Source organism: Gigantopelta aegis, chromosome 8 (genome assembly GCF_016097555.1).
Source record: "Gigantopelta aegis isolate Gae_Host chromosome 8, Gae_host_genome, whole genome shotgun sequence".
In the NCBI taxonomy this organism is placed as follows: Eukaryota; Metazoa; Mollusca; class Gastropoda; order Neomphalida; family Peltospiridae; genus Gigantopelta; species Gigantopelta aegis.
The window spans coordinates 3,674,923-3,692,360 of NC_054706.1; the positions used below are offsets into that span (position 1 = coordinate 3,674,923).

The 17,438-nt window shown below is 35.0% G+C and overlaps 1 protein-coding gene across 2 annotated transcripts in view; it reads left to right on the forward strand.

Moving 5' to 3' along the window:
- The window catches only part of LOC121378270 (CCR4-NOT transcription complex subunit 3-like), a 39,923-nt gene that overhangs the window by 12,300 nt on the left and 10,185 nt on the right, over positions 1-17,438 (forward strand). The window contains exons 2-13 of one of the 2 annotated variants that reach the window (XM_041506352.1): positions 2,086-2,153; positions 2,901-2,990; positions 3,709-3,798; positions 4,075-4,203; positions 5,003-5,098; positions 5,649-5,765; positions 6,266-6,371; positions 7,232-7,401; positions 11,668-11,718; positions 13,375-13,442; positions 13,954-14,063; positions 17,310-17,393. In XM_041506352.1, coding sequence (XP_041362286.1) covers positions 2,086-2,153; positions 2,901-2,990; positions 3,709-3,798; positions 4,075-4,203; positions 5,003-5,098; positions 5,649-5,765; positions 6,266-6,371; positions 7,232-7,401; positions 11,668-11,718; positions 13,375-13,442; positions 13,954-14,063; positions 17,310-17,393 — 1,179 coding nt within the window. The remainder of the gene's footprint in view (positions 1-2,085; positions 2,154-2,900; positions 2,991-3,708; positions 3,799-4,074; positions 4,204-5,002; positions 5,099-5,648; positions 5,766-6,265; positions 6,372-7,231; positions 7,402-11,667; positions 11,719-13,374; positions 13,443-13,953; positions 14,064-17,309; positions 17,394-17,438) is intronic. The other variant, XM_041506353.1, reaches the window with a different exon arrangement.

Sequence of the window (17,438 nt, forward strand, 5' to 3'; positions counted from 1 at the left end):
AGTTATGCCTACCTAATCCTAAAACACTTGAACTATGGTTCTGTGTTACATTAGTGATTCAAATGTATTTAAAACATACTAATTTTCACTTTCATGACTGATATATGGTACTTTTAATTTTAGAATGTAATCGTTCAAGACGTAACCGATTGGCAGTTCTCGTTATTTTAAAGTTGCGTAACCGACACGCGAACAGAACAAAGGTTTTTGTGAAATATTGTGCCCTGTATGTAGGTATTTTACAGTTCATAACAGAGGCATGCCATTAGACTTGTTAGAAGTCTTGCATTAGTTCCAATGTTGAGTTAAAACTATATTGAACATATTTTCAAAGTTACATTGCTCACTAGCAAAAGATATGTACCACTGTCATCCCCCAATTAATCAAAATCAAGGAAAGTGGCAGCCCAGTGATTTCTGGCATTGATCGTGACTGGAGGTTGCAGCTTCTTCATTTGATACTTGTGATAGAAAATGTTTTCCTCCTTGGATGGCCATTGCCATGAGGCACCAGCTTTTTCCATAACAGAGACCTCAAAGTTATTGTTCTGAATATTCTTGATTACTCCAGGGAAGAGTTCACCATCGTATTCGACAGCCAATCATCTATTGCAATTGGTGCGTCCATCACTTCAGCATGTTGAGCAGGTATTTCGATCACATCCGTCTTGTTGGAAGAATCTGCAACATCACTAGTCAGAGTGAATGTCTCAACCTTGCCCTGTTTAACACTGAGATGGTGGAATCGAGCTATACCTTTGATGGCTGGGGCATCAGCAAACACCTCATTCAACTTAGGGAATTATTATGCCATTCAGTGTCTGTTGTCGACAGTTCTGTAACTATTATGTTATCAGAAAGTACTATGCATTGTGGGAGAAAAACCATAAATATTCATGTATACGGAAAGTTTTACCTTATTTAGAATACAATAGGCCTAAAGAGGGGTCAAGCTATTGCCCAATAGTTTAGCCTCAACTGGAGAAGAAGAAACAGTTTCAATGAAGCTGAAGTTTTTTACTATTTCAGTTTGTTTACTCGTTTGAACCAATAGTGTATGCTTTTTACTAAGTTTTAAGTTAAAATTTGAGGAAATCTAGGGAAAGGGTTAAAGATATGTAGAAAAAATTCAGTAAGACCTAGTTATAGCTCACTGTTTGAAAAGTGACTGATGTTACAGCTCCTGTTTTTCCGGTGACTGACGCTACCAATTTCATTCCACACTCACGCAACATACATATAATATCAAGAACTGATGGGATGTTTTTAAGGTTTGCCTTGGCAAGTAGCAAGAAAATTATGAATGACAGGTTGGAGTACCCTCAGATTTTTTTTCTACACAAAAAACTTACTTTTTTGTAACTGACGTTACAGTGGCAAATGTTTTTCTTCTATGAATTATATTTCAGTCTCTATGCTTTTTGTTGACTGTTTTTAACTATTTGGTGTTTGAGAGTCAGAGAGTGACATTACAAATCTAATGAAATATGCAGAATATTGCTTTACATTCAGGGGATATAGATAGGGCTAATTTACACATATTTTTGTCAACTTTTAACCTTAAAATATGAAATGTTTGCCACTGGTGTGTAGTACAAAAAGAAAACTTGTTTTAGGGAAAACTATTGTTGTTTGTTAAATTGGGTAATTAATCTATAGATTTCAATAATTTATTTCATTGAATTTTGAAGATTATTTTTTGGCATTAAGTCCTCTCCAATATGGAATTGCCCATAAGTACTATAACAATGAAAAGTTGTGGAACTTTTTATACAGTTATGTAATGCTTGGCTGAAATGTCTGAACTGTACATCTGACATCACAGAATTGCTCAGGATTCTTAGAATGCTTATATTTTAAGTCACAAAAAGAATTTCACACACACACATACCCTTTGGGATGTTGAGTTTTATCTGCAGTTAACTCAATTTTGTGTTAAGCTTATACAAATAATTAATGTAGTGCTAAGATATATACATAATTATTAAATTAACCATAACAATATTTGTTAAATTTTGTTGGGTGGAGGGTATTGCAGTCTTACCATGGTGACGACTTTTTCACTGAACATGGTCTGTGTTTTAGGTGAGATAGACCGATGCCTTAAGAAGGTTGCTGAAGGTGTTGAAGTCTTTGAAGATATTTGGAAAAAGGTACATGTTGTTTGAAAAGAGAATTAATTATGTGTTTACTCTGTAGGTTTCGAAAATTCCTGTAGCATTGGAAATGAGTCAGAATATAATTTTGGTCATTTGATTACGATTTATACTATAATTAATATTTATAAATTATTTCACACCACTGTAAGATGTAGGTCATATTGGTATGCACATTTGATTGATATCGTCACATGGTATGACTACATTGCAGCGTAGAAAAATCAGTACTTTACATCCGAGGTGCACATTTACAAAAATGTACCTTAATTACATCTCAGGAGCGTTTTTTTTTTTTTTTTAAATTATTGTCTACCTAAAAAATGGTAACATTGCTCCTTCTGCTGGTTGTTGGAATCGAAGCTGTATTTCACATATACAGGCTTCTTAATTCTGGCTCCGTATATATTTTTTAATTCATCCTTGCATGGATGGATAATACTTGCGATAATTTTTATAATTAAAGTTATAATGTGGCACTCGAATGTTGAAATTATTAAAATTATAATTGGTTCAGAAATCCTATTCGTATTGTTTTTGGCGATTCATATTGCATTAAAAGGAATTATTTTCTATTCTGTGCTATGTGTGTATTTTGTTGTCTTAAATAGTTTGTGTTTGTACATTGTTTGGTTAACATTTATTGATAACATCTTGTAAATACAAACTAAATTGCTGTTTTTCATGACTGTTTTTCTGTGTGAACTTTTGACTAAACCTTACTGATGTCCGTTGTGGGTACAGTTTAACTCCTTCCAGGTACAGTCTGCTTCTAACAGCAACCAGAAAGAGAAATACGAAACAGATCTGAAGAGGGAAATCAAGAAATTACAGGTAATTATTATTTTTATTAATAATTATTACAATATAATATGCAAGGCCATTTTAACAGTTTCTGATCGTTCCTCATCTTTTCATTTGTTCTGCCGACAGCCTTCTTTGTTCTTACTGATGTCGCACTCTGCAAGGGTCTTTTTGCACTCCGATCTACTCGACTACCGTACACACATTGTGCTAAATATTACATTCAAAATTGAATTCCATAAATAAAATGGCAGTGGAAGCCACCTTCTTTGTCAAATAACATGGAAGTGGCTATATATGATAGCAGCTGTAGATATAGCCTCAGCTTATGAGGTCTGGCTATTAAAATGGCAGTTGTATATTTGAGGGAAAGCTCAGTGTATCATTAATAGGCAACTGACAAGGTTTTTTTTTTTATTTAATAAATTTTCACCAATTAAAAAAGTACAAAGAATAAATGAGTATTTTTACATCATTTATGTATATTGATAACTTTATGATGTTGGAAAGTTTGTCTCTGATAGTTTAATATAATATATATATAGCTGTGGTACTTAAGTGTAGTGTTAATATTTAAGATAAACCAGTGAAATTGCATCATTTTTAGGCTTCGGTGTCAAGTTGTTTTGAATGTCTGTCATTCTTAGCAGATGGTAAAGGCTGCCTGTAATTTAATCTTTACATGTTATTTCTGTTATTAAAGACATCACTGTTTTTTATATGTTTTGTTTGTTTTTTGTTTTTATAGAGACTTCGGGACCAAATTAAAACATGGGTTGCCAACAGCGATATCAAGGACAAAAACAGTCTTCTAGATCACAGAAAATTGATAGAAACGGTAAGTAATGCCAAAATCTAATATCATTTGAAAACACAGCTTTCTCATTTTATTGTCATATAATGTGTCCATTTTGTTTTGATAATGCAAATACAGTAGTCAATAAGTTTTTTTAATATTAACAAAACATTTTTAAGTGTTTGTTTTATTAGCAGCTAAAAGATAAAGGTATATAAAATTAACAGTAGTCTTAAGTATTAAACTTTCTTAGATAAGTGAAATAATAAAATACCTAGTTTGTAAACTTATACGTTGAAACCGGTGTAATTTGTTTAGCAAATGGAAAGATTCAAAGTGGTGGAAAGAGAAACAAAGACGAAAGCCTACTCAAAGGAAGGATTGGGAGCGGCTGCCAAACTCGACCCGCAGACGAAAGAGAAGGGAGAGTTGACAAACTGGTTATCTGTAAGCATACACACAGAAAAGTTATTGCTCTTAAAACAACAAATTTAAATATTTTAGCTAGTTGAAGTATTCTACTAAGAAGACCGGCCTCGGTGGCATCGTGGTTAGCCATCGGTCTACAAGCTGGTAGGTACTGGGTTCGGATCCCAGTCGAGGCATGGGATTTTTAATCCAGATACCGACTCCAAACCCTGAGTGAGTGCTCCGCAAGGCTCAATGGGTAGATGTAAACCACTTACACTGACCAGTGATCCATAACTGGTTCAACAAAGGCCATGGTTTGTGCTATCCTGCCTATGGGAAGTGCAAATAAAAGATCCCTTGCTGCCTGTCGTAAAAAGAGTAGCCTATGTGGCGACAGCGGGTTTCTTCTAAAAAACAGTGTCAGAATGACCATATGTTTGACGTCCAATAGCCGATGATAAGATAAAAAATCAATGTGCTCTAGTGGCGTCATTAAATAAAAGAAACTTTCTACTGAGTAATGTACAATTTTGGGACGTAGTCAGAAAGTTGGATACATAATTGGGTATAATTTAGCGAGTATGACAATATGACGCATATAAAAAAGTATAGTAAGATAGCTTCTAAAATGTGGGCCCTGGCTCCCATGTCTTGTGTTCGAGAGTTATTAATTTACCTGAATAATTTTGCCATTCTGTTGGAGAAGGAATCAGAATGTTTTTCTTGAAAGGCTTGGTTTGTGATACACATTACATTATATTCTCCTGTTTTTGTGTGTTCTGTTTAGTGTACGTTATCTGTTAAATGCTAACCAATTATTTTGTTTTTATTTTAGATGATGATTGATCAACTGAACTTACAACTAGACCAGTTTGAAAGTGAACTAGAACAGTTATCGTGTACAACAAAAAAAAAAAAGCTTGATAAAGAGGTAAATGAATGCAGTGTTGTTAGTGTTGTACATCGGCTCATTACTAAAAGTTTTAGCATGAAGCAGGAGTAGATTACCATGCCACTTGAAAAATGAGTCACTTTTATTAAACAATTATTTTGCTTCAAGTTCGATGAGAGAAAACCATGACATATTTAAGAATTGTTTTTAATGCTTATTACACTTTGGACCGTGTTGATGATTAAACAGTGATTGAGGTGGGAGAATAATGGTATATACACCATAAAGATTAAATTCCAAAAAGAAGCTAATACAAAGAGAATGTAACATTTAGGTAAGTCGAAGTGTCCTCATAATACATGAATACACTTTTATGTTGTCATGAAAAGATACAGGTGAAAGGAAATGTAAATGATTTTAAAGATTAATGAAGAAATTTCATAATAATATGATTTTAAAATGTTTTTATTTTCAATGCAGTTGCAAATGTTTGTGCTACAACAAGACAATGATGTCTCTGTTGATTAATTTTTCTGTTTAATTTGTTCCTTGTATGTTAAAATGATGATGACTTGTTTTTCTTTGACAGCAAAAGCAAGACAGATTGGACGAATTGAAAGCGCATCAAGACCGACACAAGGATCACATAAAACGGCTGGAAATCATTATGAGGATGGTAGATAATAACCAGCTCGCTATGGATCAGGTACTTAATGCAGTGTAGAATAATAATTTAATTTAAACACATTCAAATCTCATTTTGTAATTCTTGTCCTCATCTGAAATTGTTATGCTGAAGGTTATAGCACTTTAAGCTATAATGCCGTGGGGTATCCAGCTTAAAGATTGATGGATGCAGTGTTCACATTTCAGAACTGGCTCCTAAACCACGTCACTTTTAATGGGTTTGTGGAGAGCTGTAAGGCTACTACATTTATATGTCTCACACTGACCGTTAACCAACATTCCTAGACGGACAGCCTAGATAGCTAGAGTGTGTGACCTGGACAGTGTGCTTGCACTGAAGTATATACTAATGTGAATATAAATGCAGTGCAATTTTCATTCTTTGCAGTTGTTCATGATTGTGTTTTGTGATTCATGACGTCGTATATAAACCACATCGGACTTGTTTTGGAGGGGTACCATCTGCTACACCAGTTGTTTTTCTAAGTGAATATTGAACATGGTTGTATTTTTATTTAGATCAAGAAGATCAAGGATGATGTAGAGTATTATGTGGAGTCGAATCAGGAACCCGGTTTTGAAGAGAACGAGTTTATATATGACGATTTAGATCTGGATGAGTCTGGTACGTGTCAGCCTAAAGATGATAACATCTAAAATCAGCAAAGAATTGACTGGTCGCATAGTCCTGAACAGTAGTGATATTGTAGAGTATACCCTCGTATGATACTTGTATAGGTTCATTTATAGGGGAGGGGGTGAATTGTATCAACTATAACCATTGTCGATACGATTAGTTATCCTGTTCTCACAGGGGTTTTTTTCTGCATGAAAACTCTGTAGGCCATGTCTTAACTTTATAGTTGGATGTGTTTTTTGACGACAATCTTTATACCATTTTTTCTATATTGTTTTCTTTGTATCTTCATTGATGTAGTAATTCTATGAAGTTGGTTCACCTAACTGATATATTCTAAACTGAATTGATCTTGTAGTTTGTGGTATTTGTGGATCATTGTTTTCACACGAGTGTGAAGAAAAGCAATCCTTGGAGTGAGCTATCACAAACTCCAGTGATTGATTTTCTTAAGACAAGTGTTAAAAAACTTGTCTACAAAATGATGAGTACCAGTAATATTTTCTAATTAATTATGAAATTCACTGCATTTGTATTTGTACCGTGATGTCTTCTTCACTCAGCTGATATATATTATGTTATGAGAAGGAATGCATGTAGGGGTACATATTATATGATGTTGCATATTACCTTGCCTACAAAATAATGCAGTTAACAGGTTGCAATGTATCTACATCTTGAATGACCAATAAAAGTGCCACATTACCATCTAGGCACCTGTGGTAGATGGTTATTCTAACGCATCTTTCTGGCACCTTTCTACAACTTGATTGAACTAGATTAGTTTTTGTTAACACTGTTCACTGTAACTTCAGCCTAGAAGACTTGTAAATTGTGTTTGGTTGCAGGTCCGGTGTTGCTGGCGTCTTCGCCCCCTGATAACGACGATCCTGACCATGAAAAGTACATGAGCATGGGCACCCCAACATCAACAAACTCTAGTTCCCCATCACCTAGTCCGAGTTTAAATGCTAACCATTCCGTTGGTAATGCGTTAGACATGCCAGCTTACATTGTGGTGAGTTTCGGTATCTGCATGACTTGGTTTCATATTTATCAAAGTTTGGGTTATTAAAGGGATTTTTCTTCGTTTATTGCCATTGTTAAGCTGTTGCTGACTTACAGATTTTTTAATAACTGCAATTACTTATAATGCATACTATTAGATACATTTATCTGCATAAAATATCCATGTGTGTATATTACATACATGTTTCTGATCATCCTAGCGTTTGTACTAGGTCAAACTTGATTTTATTTCATAATGTATATTTTCATACATAGTAAATTATTGGAAGATCCAATCTGGTTTGAGCTACTTACAAACATTAGGATGACAAGAAACACATTGAATGTACAGACACCGATATTCTAAACAAGAAACTATGTGACTTTTGTCCTTAAAATTATTTTATTAGTCTGTGACAACTTGCAATGGTAGTAAGCCCAATAACAGTATCTTTAAGAAGGTGTAAGTGCATCTAATACATTCTGTGTGGGATAAAATATTAAAAGTAATCCATTCCTGGACACACTCTTACGTTGTTTGGGGGAGGGGGGGGGGGGGGGGTGTATCCAGCACCGACCTCTGGTTGGTGAGACTTTGATTAAACGGGTGTGAAACATCTCCACTGACCTTAGGTTAATGAGAGAGAATTTGATTAAACGGGTGTGAAACATCTCCACTGATCGCGGTTTGAATTCAATTTGTTACCGGGACATGAACTTGACAATTCCCAGCCTTGAAACTCTATTGCTTAGCAGTACAACTATAATGCAAAATTTAGTACAGTAATTGCTAAATTACTTCCATCTGCATATTAGATTATGATTTTCACTGCTTGTATTTATCTTGTAAGCATATGTGCCTTCATGACAATTTGAAGTGGTTCTCGGCTACTTCAGCCCTTGAATATTCTAAGTATTTCTCCGATATGTCAAACATTACGAGAGTACAGTATAGAACTTGTGCAGCTCAGTCTACAAGTGTGGACATTTGAGTGCCTAATGGGTGTATACTACCAAATCAAATCCCATAGACGACAATAATAACATATGTGGCTAAAACTCCTACCTGCAACGTATCAACCGACATAAACGCCACGGATATAAATACTACCACCCCTTACACTTAAAATGAATCAGAAAAAAATGGGGGTCAAGCTGCTCGTTTCTGAGATAACGGGTAGCATCTATGACTACCCTAGTTTCGCACAAAATTCGAGTACTTTTTTTTACAGGTACCCCAGACATGTTTCAAGCACAAGGCTACTTGACACATTGGTACTAGATGAAATAAAATTGCAATTTTTTTTTACCCAGATGAAACTATTATTTTTTACAACCAACACACTCACATTTATAACCAATCACAGGACTTGTGGTGTTCACTTCTCTATCAAAAGTTCGGTGCACCTCGCACTTTGACCCAGCCGGAAGTTATTTGGTTTAGTACTACCTATACTGATAACATACATTTTTCAAAAAGTGTCCAGCTATGTGTCTTTATGACAACCAGGATCTGGTGTATTCTGACATAAACTGACAACCTCACTGAAACTGTTGTTTCTACAGTGCAACCCAATATAATGTACACCCCAAAAAGCATATATATTGCATATAGTTTTGTACAAATGCAATATGTCATATTAAACAACAAAATGTTTTAAAATAAAACTCCTGAAAATATTTACTTTCAGTTGGGTGTGTGTACTCAGGTATATATGTAGAGACAACAAAGATAGTCAGAGTACCTCTACCCCTTTAAAGAATTCCATTAAAACACATGCACTTGATTGACCCCTAGATTATGAAGACCTTAACAGGCACATCAAAGAAATATCAGTATTAAAAAAATACACTGTCTGAGGAAGGAAACACAAACATGACTGTACCTGTATGAAGTAATGACTTAATGTCCTGAACATTAGTGTTGGGAGGAAATCCTGTATGCTGGGTGTGGGTGTCTTCAAGTTACCAGGTGTGCGAATTTCAAATCCATCGGCCATGCTGATTTTCATAATGAACCATCAAAACTATTGGCAGCCACCAATATTCCTGACTATATTTTATTTATAGCCTACTGTAGTTGGAGGTTTTAATAGTTGTGATATCTGGAATAATCATGCAGCTTTAACACATTTATTTTTGATTAATTACTGAAAAAAACTATTTTTAAATGACAAAATTACCCGAACATCTATTTTCTTGCATTATTTTCTAATCCGGATGAATACAATATGTACATTAGATGTATTCCTACAATCTGTAATCCAGCATTTTATTTAGCTAGTAACATTAGGTAATACAGCTTTAACAATAAATTAAATTATCAACTTGATCCAAGGCAGATAATCAGATCTGAAAAAATTGGTTCTGAATCTAGTATAAACTCGAAATGCTTTTCATGAGAGCTAACTAAGTGATTATTAAAAAAAAAAAAATTATCTGGAGATCTAAGTATATGTTTAACAACCTTATTGTTATGTACAAATAAGAACAGAAGGCACAATTGTGACAACAAATTTAATTATGTTTTTGGTAAAGTTTTTCTTAAAATTTACTTTAAATTTTGCATAAAACTACAAATTTGTCTAAAATATAACTTAGCACCCTATAAATATGTCAAAATGACAATAAAAATCAACTTCTTTACAAATTTGAGTTTTCAGAATTTCATACATAAAAAATTAACAATGTTAATGGAAACTAAAGACATTAACCCACTATTGGGACATGCTATTTTTAATATAAAAATAAATTGCTATTAAAATCTTAGTTCAGGTTGCTTATATATATAATACCATATTTAAGAGCAGTTGTATATGGCAAGTCAAATACCATGTAAAAAGAAATTATTGAAACCTTTACAGTATGAATTATAGGCCAAAACCAACTTTTCTTCAGTGCTAACTTTGATTCAAACTCCATTCAGAGCCATGTGCAGAGATTATTGTCAAGGTCAAGGTCATTGTGAACTTGCATGATCGAGTGATGGCTAATTTATCAACCAGTATAGTTTAATTAAATAAAATGACAAAATCATAATATTTTTTATTATGCACTGAATATGTGCTATAGGGTGTATACTACCAAATCAAATCCCATAGACGACAATAGTAACATATGTGGCTAAAACTCCTACCTGCAACGTATCAACCGACATAAATGCCACGGATATAAATACTACCACCCCTTACACTTAAAATGAATCAGAAAAAAATGGGGGTCAAGCTGCTCGTTTCTGAGATAACGGGTAGCGTCTATGACTACCCTAGTTTCGCACAAAATTCGAGTACTTTTTTTTACAGGTACCCCAGACATGTTTCAAGCACAAGGCTACTTGACACATTGGTACTAGATGAAATAAAATTGCATTTTTTTTTACCCAGATGAAACTATTATTTTTTACAACCAACACACTCACATTTATAACCAATCACAGGACTTGTGGTGTTCACTTCTCTATCAAAAGTTCGGTGCACCTCGCACTTTGACCCAGCCGGAAGTTGTTTGGTTTAGTACTACCTAATAAAGAACATTTATGTATGTTTTGTGTTTGTTGTTTTTCTAAAGTCTGTCAATTGTGATAACAATTTGGTCCACAGGAGAATGTCAACAAAGTTTTTATCAGCTGAAATTAAAACCTGGATGCTTTGACATGAGAAAAAAAATTGATAAAAATCAAATGAAAAATTCCTCTTAATTTACTATTACAGATTTTGTAATCATCATCATTTTGAAACGCTTGAAATATTTTTAACCTTGGATTTAATGGTCATTGAAACTGATTCTTAAAAACACATTTTAAACCATTGAATATGTTTTTAAAAAAGAAGAAGAAGAAAAGAAGAAATATAATGTTCAAATAAGAAGACCTTCAAAATTAATATTTTGCACAATTTACTTGAACATGTATGTGTTTAAAAAGAAATATAAATTTAAAATGAATGTTTTGATGAGATAACTGAATAGTTTTCCAGTAAGTGTCATACAGTATAATACACTGGCTGTAATAGTAAGGAATAGCAAAACTTGATGTATGTGAACATTTTCAAAACACAGAAACAGTGTCAGTGATTTGATTGGAGAGTGTTGTGTGAGACCACAGGAAGTTAAAAGTAAGGGAAGTAACTCTGTTGAGCAATGGACATTGTCCAACTTTCTGTTTCAGTTCCTGTTGACTTTTAAGTTTGTAGATAGCTGTGTTTTTGGTTGTTTTAGCTTAATATCATGTAATTTACAACAATGCTTTGTGAACTGACTGTGACTGTTTTATGTGCAGGATAAAACAGAAGATAATGACAGAAAAAGACACAGATCCCAGTCAGATGATGTAAGTATGTGCAATCTGGGTTAGCAAGTTAGAGAAATATTTTAATACTGTTATCACTTTCTTCTCTTTTCTAATATATTAGTTTATTACCCATGGTCATCACTTTTGCAGATTTATTGATAGTATTTTCTACAATATTTCATAATATAGCTGGGTTTTTTGTTCCATTAAACTTAAGTTAAAGGTGTGGTAACTATATTGGTAATATTAAGGTATATTTTTTATAATTGCTTTTAACTGAATTGCTTTCATATTTGATATGGATGTTCACCAAGCAATAATCATTGAAATGAGCACAGGGTATTAATAATGTTGACATAGGGCAACCTCAAGGTCATTTCAAAAAAATAAAAAATTACAAGGCAACATGTATTAAAATTACTAGCCTGTGAAAATGAGATTTTGCCACACTGATACTAAGACCATTCCACAAGCTTCTAGTACTTTCATGTACCGGTGTTCACATTTAATTTCAAAAGTTTCATCTTAACTCTTATGCAACTTGAGTTTTAGATGCTTGTAACTAGTATTAAGTCCTTTCTTGGATTAATTTCATAGTAAAAAGTCATTAAAATCTACATTCCACCTGCCTAATTTTGACCTCCCGAACATTGTGTTGTTTCTCTTTCCAGCCACTGCTTCATAGCTGGTGTAGCAAAGGTCATTGTATGTACTATCCTGTCTGTGGGATGGTGCATATAAAAGATACCTTGCTGCTAATTGGAAATAGTAGCTCATCAGTGTTCAAAATAAGTACTTGTCTGTTTGTCCCGACAAGTGAAAATCCATTCGGACAAGAAAAATATGCCTTGGTGGTTGTCCAGTGGACAAGTAGAAATTTTCAGTGCAATTTTATTTTGAGCAATCAAAAACATCCTGGTATTTGAATAAAACAAATCATTTATTTGGACAAGTGAAAATATTGGTCGACAAGTAATTTCTAGATGTATTTGTCCGGTGGACAAGTGAAAAATTATTCTTATATCTATGACTGTTCATTGCCTGACGTCAGTTTGTTTCCTTGTTATCTGTGTGGTCCTTAACCATATGTCTGACACCATATAACTAATTAAAATGTGTTGAGTGCGTTATTAAATAAAACATTCATTCTTTCCTTCTACCTAGTACTCGTTTTTATTTTTTTATTTTTTTTGGAGGGGGGGGGGGGGGATAGATTATTGGGGACACTGGATATATGTTGAGGATCTGCAGGGATGGTCATAAGAGGCTGCAGAGTAGATTATTGGCGACACTGGATATATGTTGAGGGGGTTGCAGGAATGGTCATAAGAGGCTGCAGAGTATAGATGGTTGGGGATACTGGATATATGATGAGTGTCTGCAGGGATGGTCATAAGAGGCTGCAGAGTATAGATTATTGGGGACACTGGATATATGTTGAGGGTCTGCAGGGATGGTCATAAGAGGCTGCAGAATATAGATTATTGGTGACACTGGATATATGTTGAGGGGGCTGTGGGGATGGTCATAAGACGCTTAATACAGTTGAGGAAAATAATATACAATTTTGTGTGCATAGCTTTGAAGTTTAAAAAATTCAATTGAAGATAATTCCTTCAGTTAAGTTTGTCTAAATATATATGAAGTGTGAGTATATTTGAGTGTATGATTTTAGTTTTGTTTGACTTTTGACAGAAAAACAGAAGCAATCAATCTTCAACACCGACAGCCATTAAAACTCCAACAAAGCAAACATTTCACAAGTAAGTAAATGACTGACCACAAATGTTACCATGCATTCTACTGTACATAGTTGAGTGGGCTTTACATCTTCAATGTGACATGGTGAGTGTTATAATTAAATAAATAAGCATCCAGAAATAGTGTCACATTTACTCTATGTTGGATACTTAATGACTATCAATTAATAATGTGTATGTATGTTTTAAACAAGCATTCATTTTCTTTTTTAAATATATATAATTTTGCTGGAACCTGATGAAACGTTTTAGCAATAGGAAAGCTCATTTTGCTTATTTCATTTCATTAAAGGTGGGTTTTTTTGGGGTTTTTTAAATCATTGGTGAAAGGATTGGGTTACTTTTATTTATAGTTATTTTTGTGTAATTTATCAAACATCACATTAGATATGTGATGGCGGCTTTGAAAATTACAAGCTGTAAATCAGTTATTTGTTTCGTCAGTTTCAGTAGTTTTAGTGTCAAACAGATGGAGTACAATTATTTGTCTATCATGTTGTCTTGTTATTTACAGCAACTCTGTTTCATTACAAAACTCTGAGAGTAGTACAAACAGCAATCATCATCCGACAACGCCCACTCCACCTTTGACAGCATACGCAGCAGCAGCAGGCAGTCAGAACAGTAAGTACCCAACGCCTTTATTGTTTAGCCGTCTTGGTGAATAATGGTTATCCTCTGCAGTTCATGCGCATATAGCTAGGAACTTCTTCAGTCCTGTTTATTCTGATCAGCTGAAACTATCTCGCTTACGTGCGGGTAGGCTTGTTATATGTATGAGGACTGTGTTACAGGGGGACGTAGATCAGCTGAAACTATCTCGCTTACGTGCGGGTAGGCTTGTTATATGTATGAGGTCTGTGTTACAGGGGGACGTAGATCAGCTGAAACTATCTCGCTTACGTGCGGGTAGGCTTGTTATATGTATGAGGTCTGTGTTACAGGGGGACGTAGATCAGCTGAAACTATCTCGCTTACGTGCGGGTAGGCTTGTTATATGTATGAGGACTGTGTTACAGGGGGACGTAGATCAGCTGAAACTATCTCGCTTACGTGCGGGTAGGCTTGTTATATGTATGAGGTCTGTGTTACAGGGGGACGTAGATCAGCTGAAACTATCTCGCTTACGTGCGGGTAGGCTTGTTATATGTATGAGGACTGTGTTACAGGGGGACGTAGATCAGCTGAAACTATCTCGCTTACGTGCGGGTAGGCTTGTTATATGTATGAGGTCTGTGTTACAGGGGGACGTAGATCAGCTGTATCTCGCTTACGTGCGGGTAGGCTTGTTATATGTATGAGGTCTGTGTTACAGGGGGACGTAGATCAGCTGAAACTATCTCGCTTACGTGCGGGTAGGCTTGTTATATGTATGAGGTCTGTGTTACAGGGGGACGTAGATCAGCTGAAACTATCTCGCACGTGGGGTAGGCTTGTTATATGTATGAGGTCGTACAGGGGGACGTAGATAAGCTGAAACTATCTCGCTTACGTGCGGGTAGGCTTGGTAGGCTTGTTATCTCGCTTACGTAGGCTTGTATATGTAGGGTCTGTGTTACAGGGGGACGTAGATCAGCTGAAACTATCTCACTTACGTGTGGGTAGGCTTGTTATATGTATGAGGTCTGTGTTACAGGGGGACGTAGATCAGCTGAAACTATCTCACTTACGTGCGGGTAGGCTTGTTATATGTATGAGGTCTGTGTTACAGGGGGACGTAGCCCAGTAGTAAAGCACCTGCCTGGTGCACGGTCAGTCTAGGATTAATCCCCGTCGATGGGGCGCTTTGGGCTATTTCTTGTTCTAGCCAGTGCACCACAACTGGGTACATCAGAGGTATGTGCTATCCTGTCTGTGGGATGGTGCATATAAAAGATCCATTGCTACTAATGTAAAAATGCAGTAGGTTTAAGATTCAGTAGAATTACCAAATGTTTTGACATCCATTAACCTATGATAAAATGTGCTCTAGTGGTATCGTTAAACAAAACAAAAACTGTAGACTGACCTGGTTTGAACATTGAAACAATTTTTGTAAAAAATAATTGAAAATTATCAAGTTTCTTGGCTCTCTCTGCTTGACACATTTAATAGCCCCTGACAGTTTGAGCTTGGAAGATATGGTACCTGATGGCAGCATGTTGGTTTTCTCATTCTCTAGGTCAGTTGTCACAATATCATGCTAGATACACAGCGGTCACTTTAGTGCTTGTTGGGATGTGATTAAACAAACATTATGTTTATCCTTAATAATGTAGCATATAGCTGGAGTTGTGGCTAGCTGAGGGTGGCTATAGTAATAAAATATGGATTTTAACATCATATTATCCAATCGACATCCAACCAGTGTGGTTGCCAACACTTTTCATTGATGGTCGAAAAGTGTTTCTTGTGAATTTTTACTTTGCAATAAGTCCAGGAACCTTATAAATGTTTTTTGTAAAGACTTAGAAGAAACAGACTATAGAGCTCTATATTGCATGTAGGGCAGAGGGATTCTGCTGAGTGGAGTGTGATGCAAGTGGTATTGGCTTCCATTACAGGTCTCTCCATGGGGAAAAGTAATCATTTTAGTGGAGCATTTAAAATAAGAAAACCACTTCCACACATCAGATGGGGGGGGGGGGGGGGGGGGGGATCATAATAATAAAGTAAAATGATGAAACGAGAGTGAAAAAACCACTCGTAAATATTTTGATCTCTTGACACATACAAAGTAGTAGCTCATCTGTAATGGAGAGGCCTGTGTTGCATTAAATAAACATTTGATAAACGTTTTTTTTTTTTTTTTTTTCAAGACATTTTTCTCAATCACTTGAAATAAAGTGCTTTGTTGCTTACCTTTTGGTGAAGTGTGAACTGTATGTGTAATGTTTTTAAATCACTGAAACTAGCATGACGAGTGGTCTACTCTCTACATCTGTCTGTCTCTTTAATGTGACAAACTAAACACAGGTGGACGATTGAATGGCAGTGTTGCTTTTTAAAACATGCATATTGTATTCGGATGATCTGCAGTAATTTCTGTACAACTGGTTGACAAAATGTTGTAAATATTTTAATTTCTTGCTATATATTATAGGTATATTAGATCCAAATGAAAGGATAGTTTAGGTTAAATACTTTCTGACCTGGGCCTTGAGTCTGTGGGTCCAGGCTCATTGTTTACAAATTAATAATGTTATAATAGTTTTGTATAAATGTCTATGTAGGTAATAAAATGTTTAAATCAATCAGAAATATGTTTTGTAATTTTAATCAGAAACTAAACAAGGGTATAAATTGTTAATGGATTATAAAAAAAATACCAATCTTTTCCGACATTTTTAATTCAACTGCAGACCATGCTGCGAAAAAAATATTGAGTGGAGTGATTAATTGTTCCGTTTTAATTGACTTGCTGAGGGGAGCTAAAAAATACTAGTCTCGGGGAATGTTATCTCCCGTTGAACTGCGAAGTCTGCAACTCCCAGGGTATGCCAATTTTTTTACATATCATAGATTGATTGAAGGAACTGACTTCAGTATTTGACTTTTGCAACCTTTTAACCGATATTGCTTGCATTTTCTGGCATAAACTGTCAGGGTGACTTTTTAAAATATTATTTTTGTTGTACATAAAATATTTCTTAATTATTTTGGTTCTGCAGCATAGAAATAACTTAAGTAGGAAGTGTTTGGGTTTTTTCCAGTCTCTCTCTGTCTCTCTCTACTAGTCCAGTATTAGATGTTAATATAACACAAATACTGGCATTACGGTATCTTTCTGCAATGAAGCTAACATAGTTCTGCTTAAAATCTTTTAAAGAAATTCTTATCTTACGGCTTGTCTATTTCTATACAGGCTAATGTAAGCGTTGTATGTTTTAGGCACGTCCACCGATCGGTTAACCCAACCCGTTCCCTCTGTATGGGGGCAGCGAAATGTAGCCAATCAAAGTAGCCTTCTACAGGGTAAGCCGGTTGGATGTGCTTATCTTGTAGGCTTTTTGTCTTTTT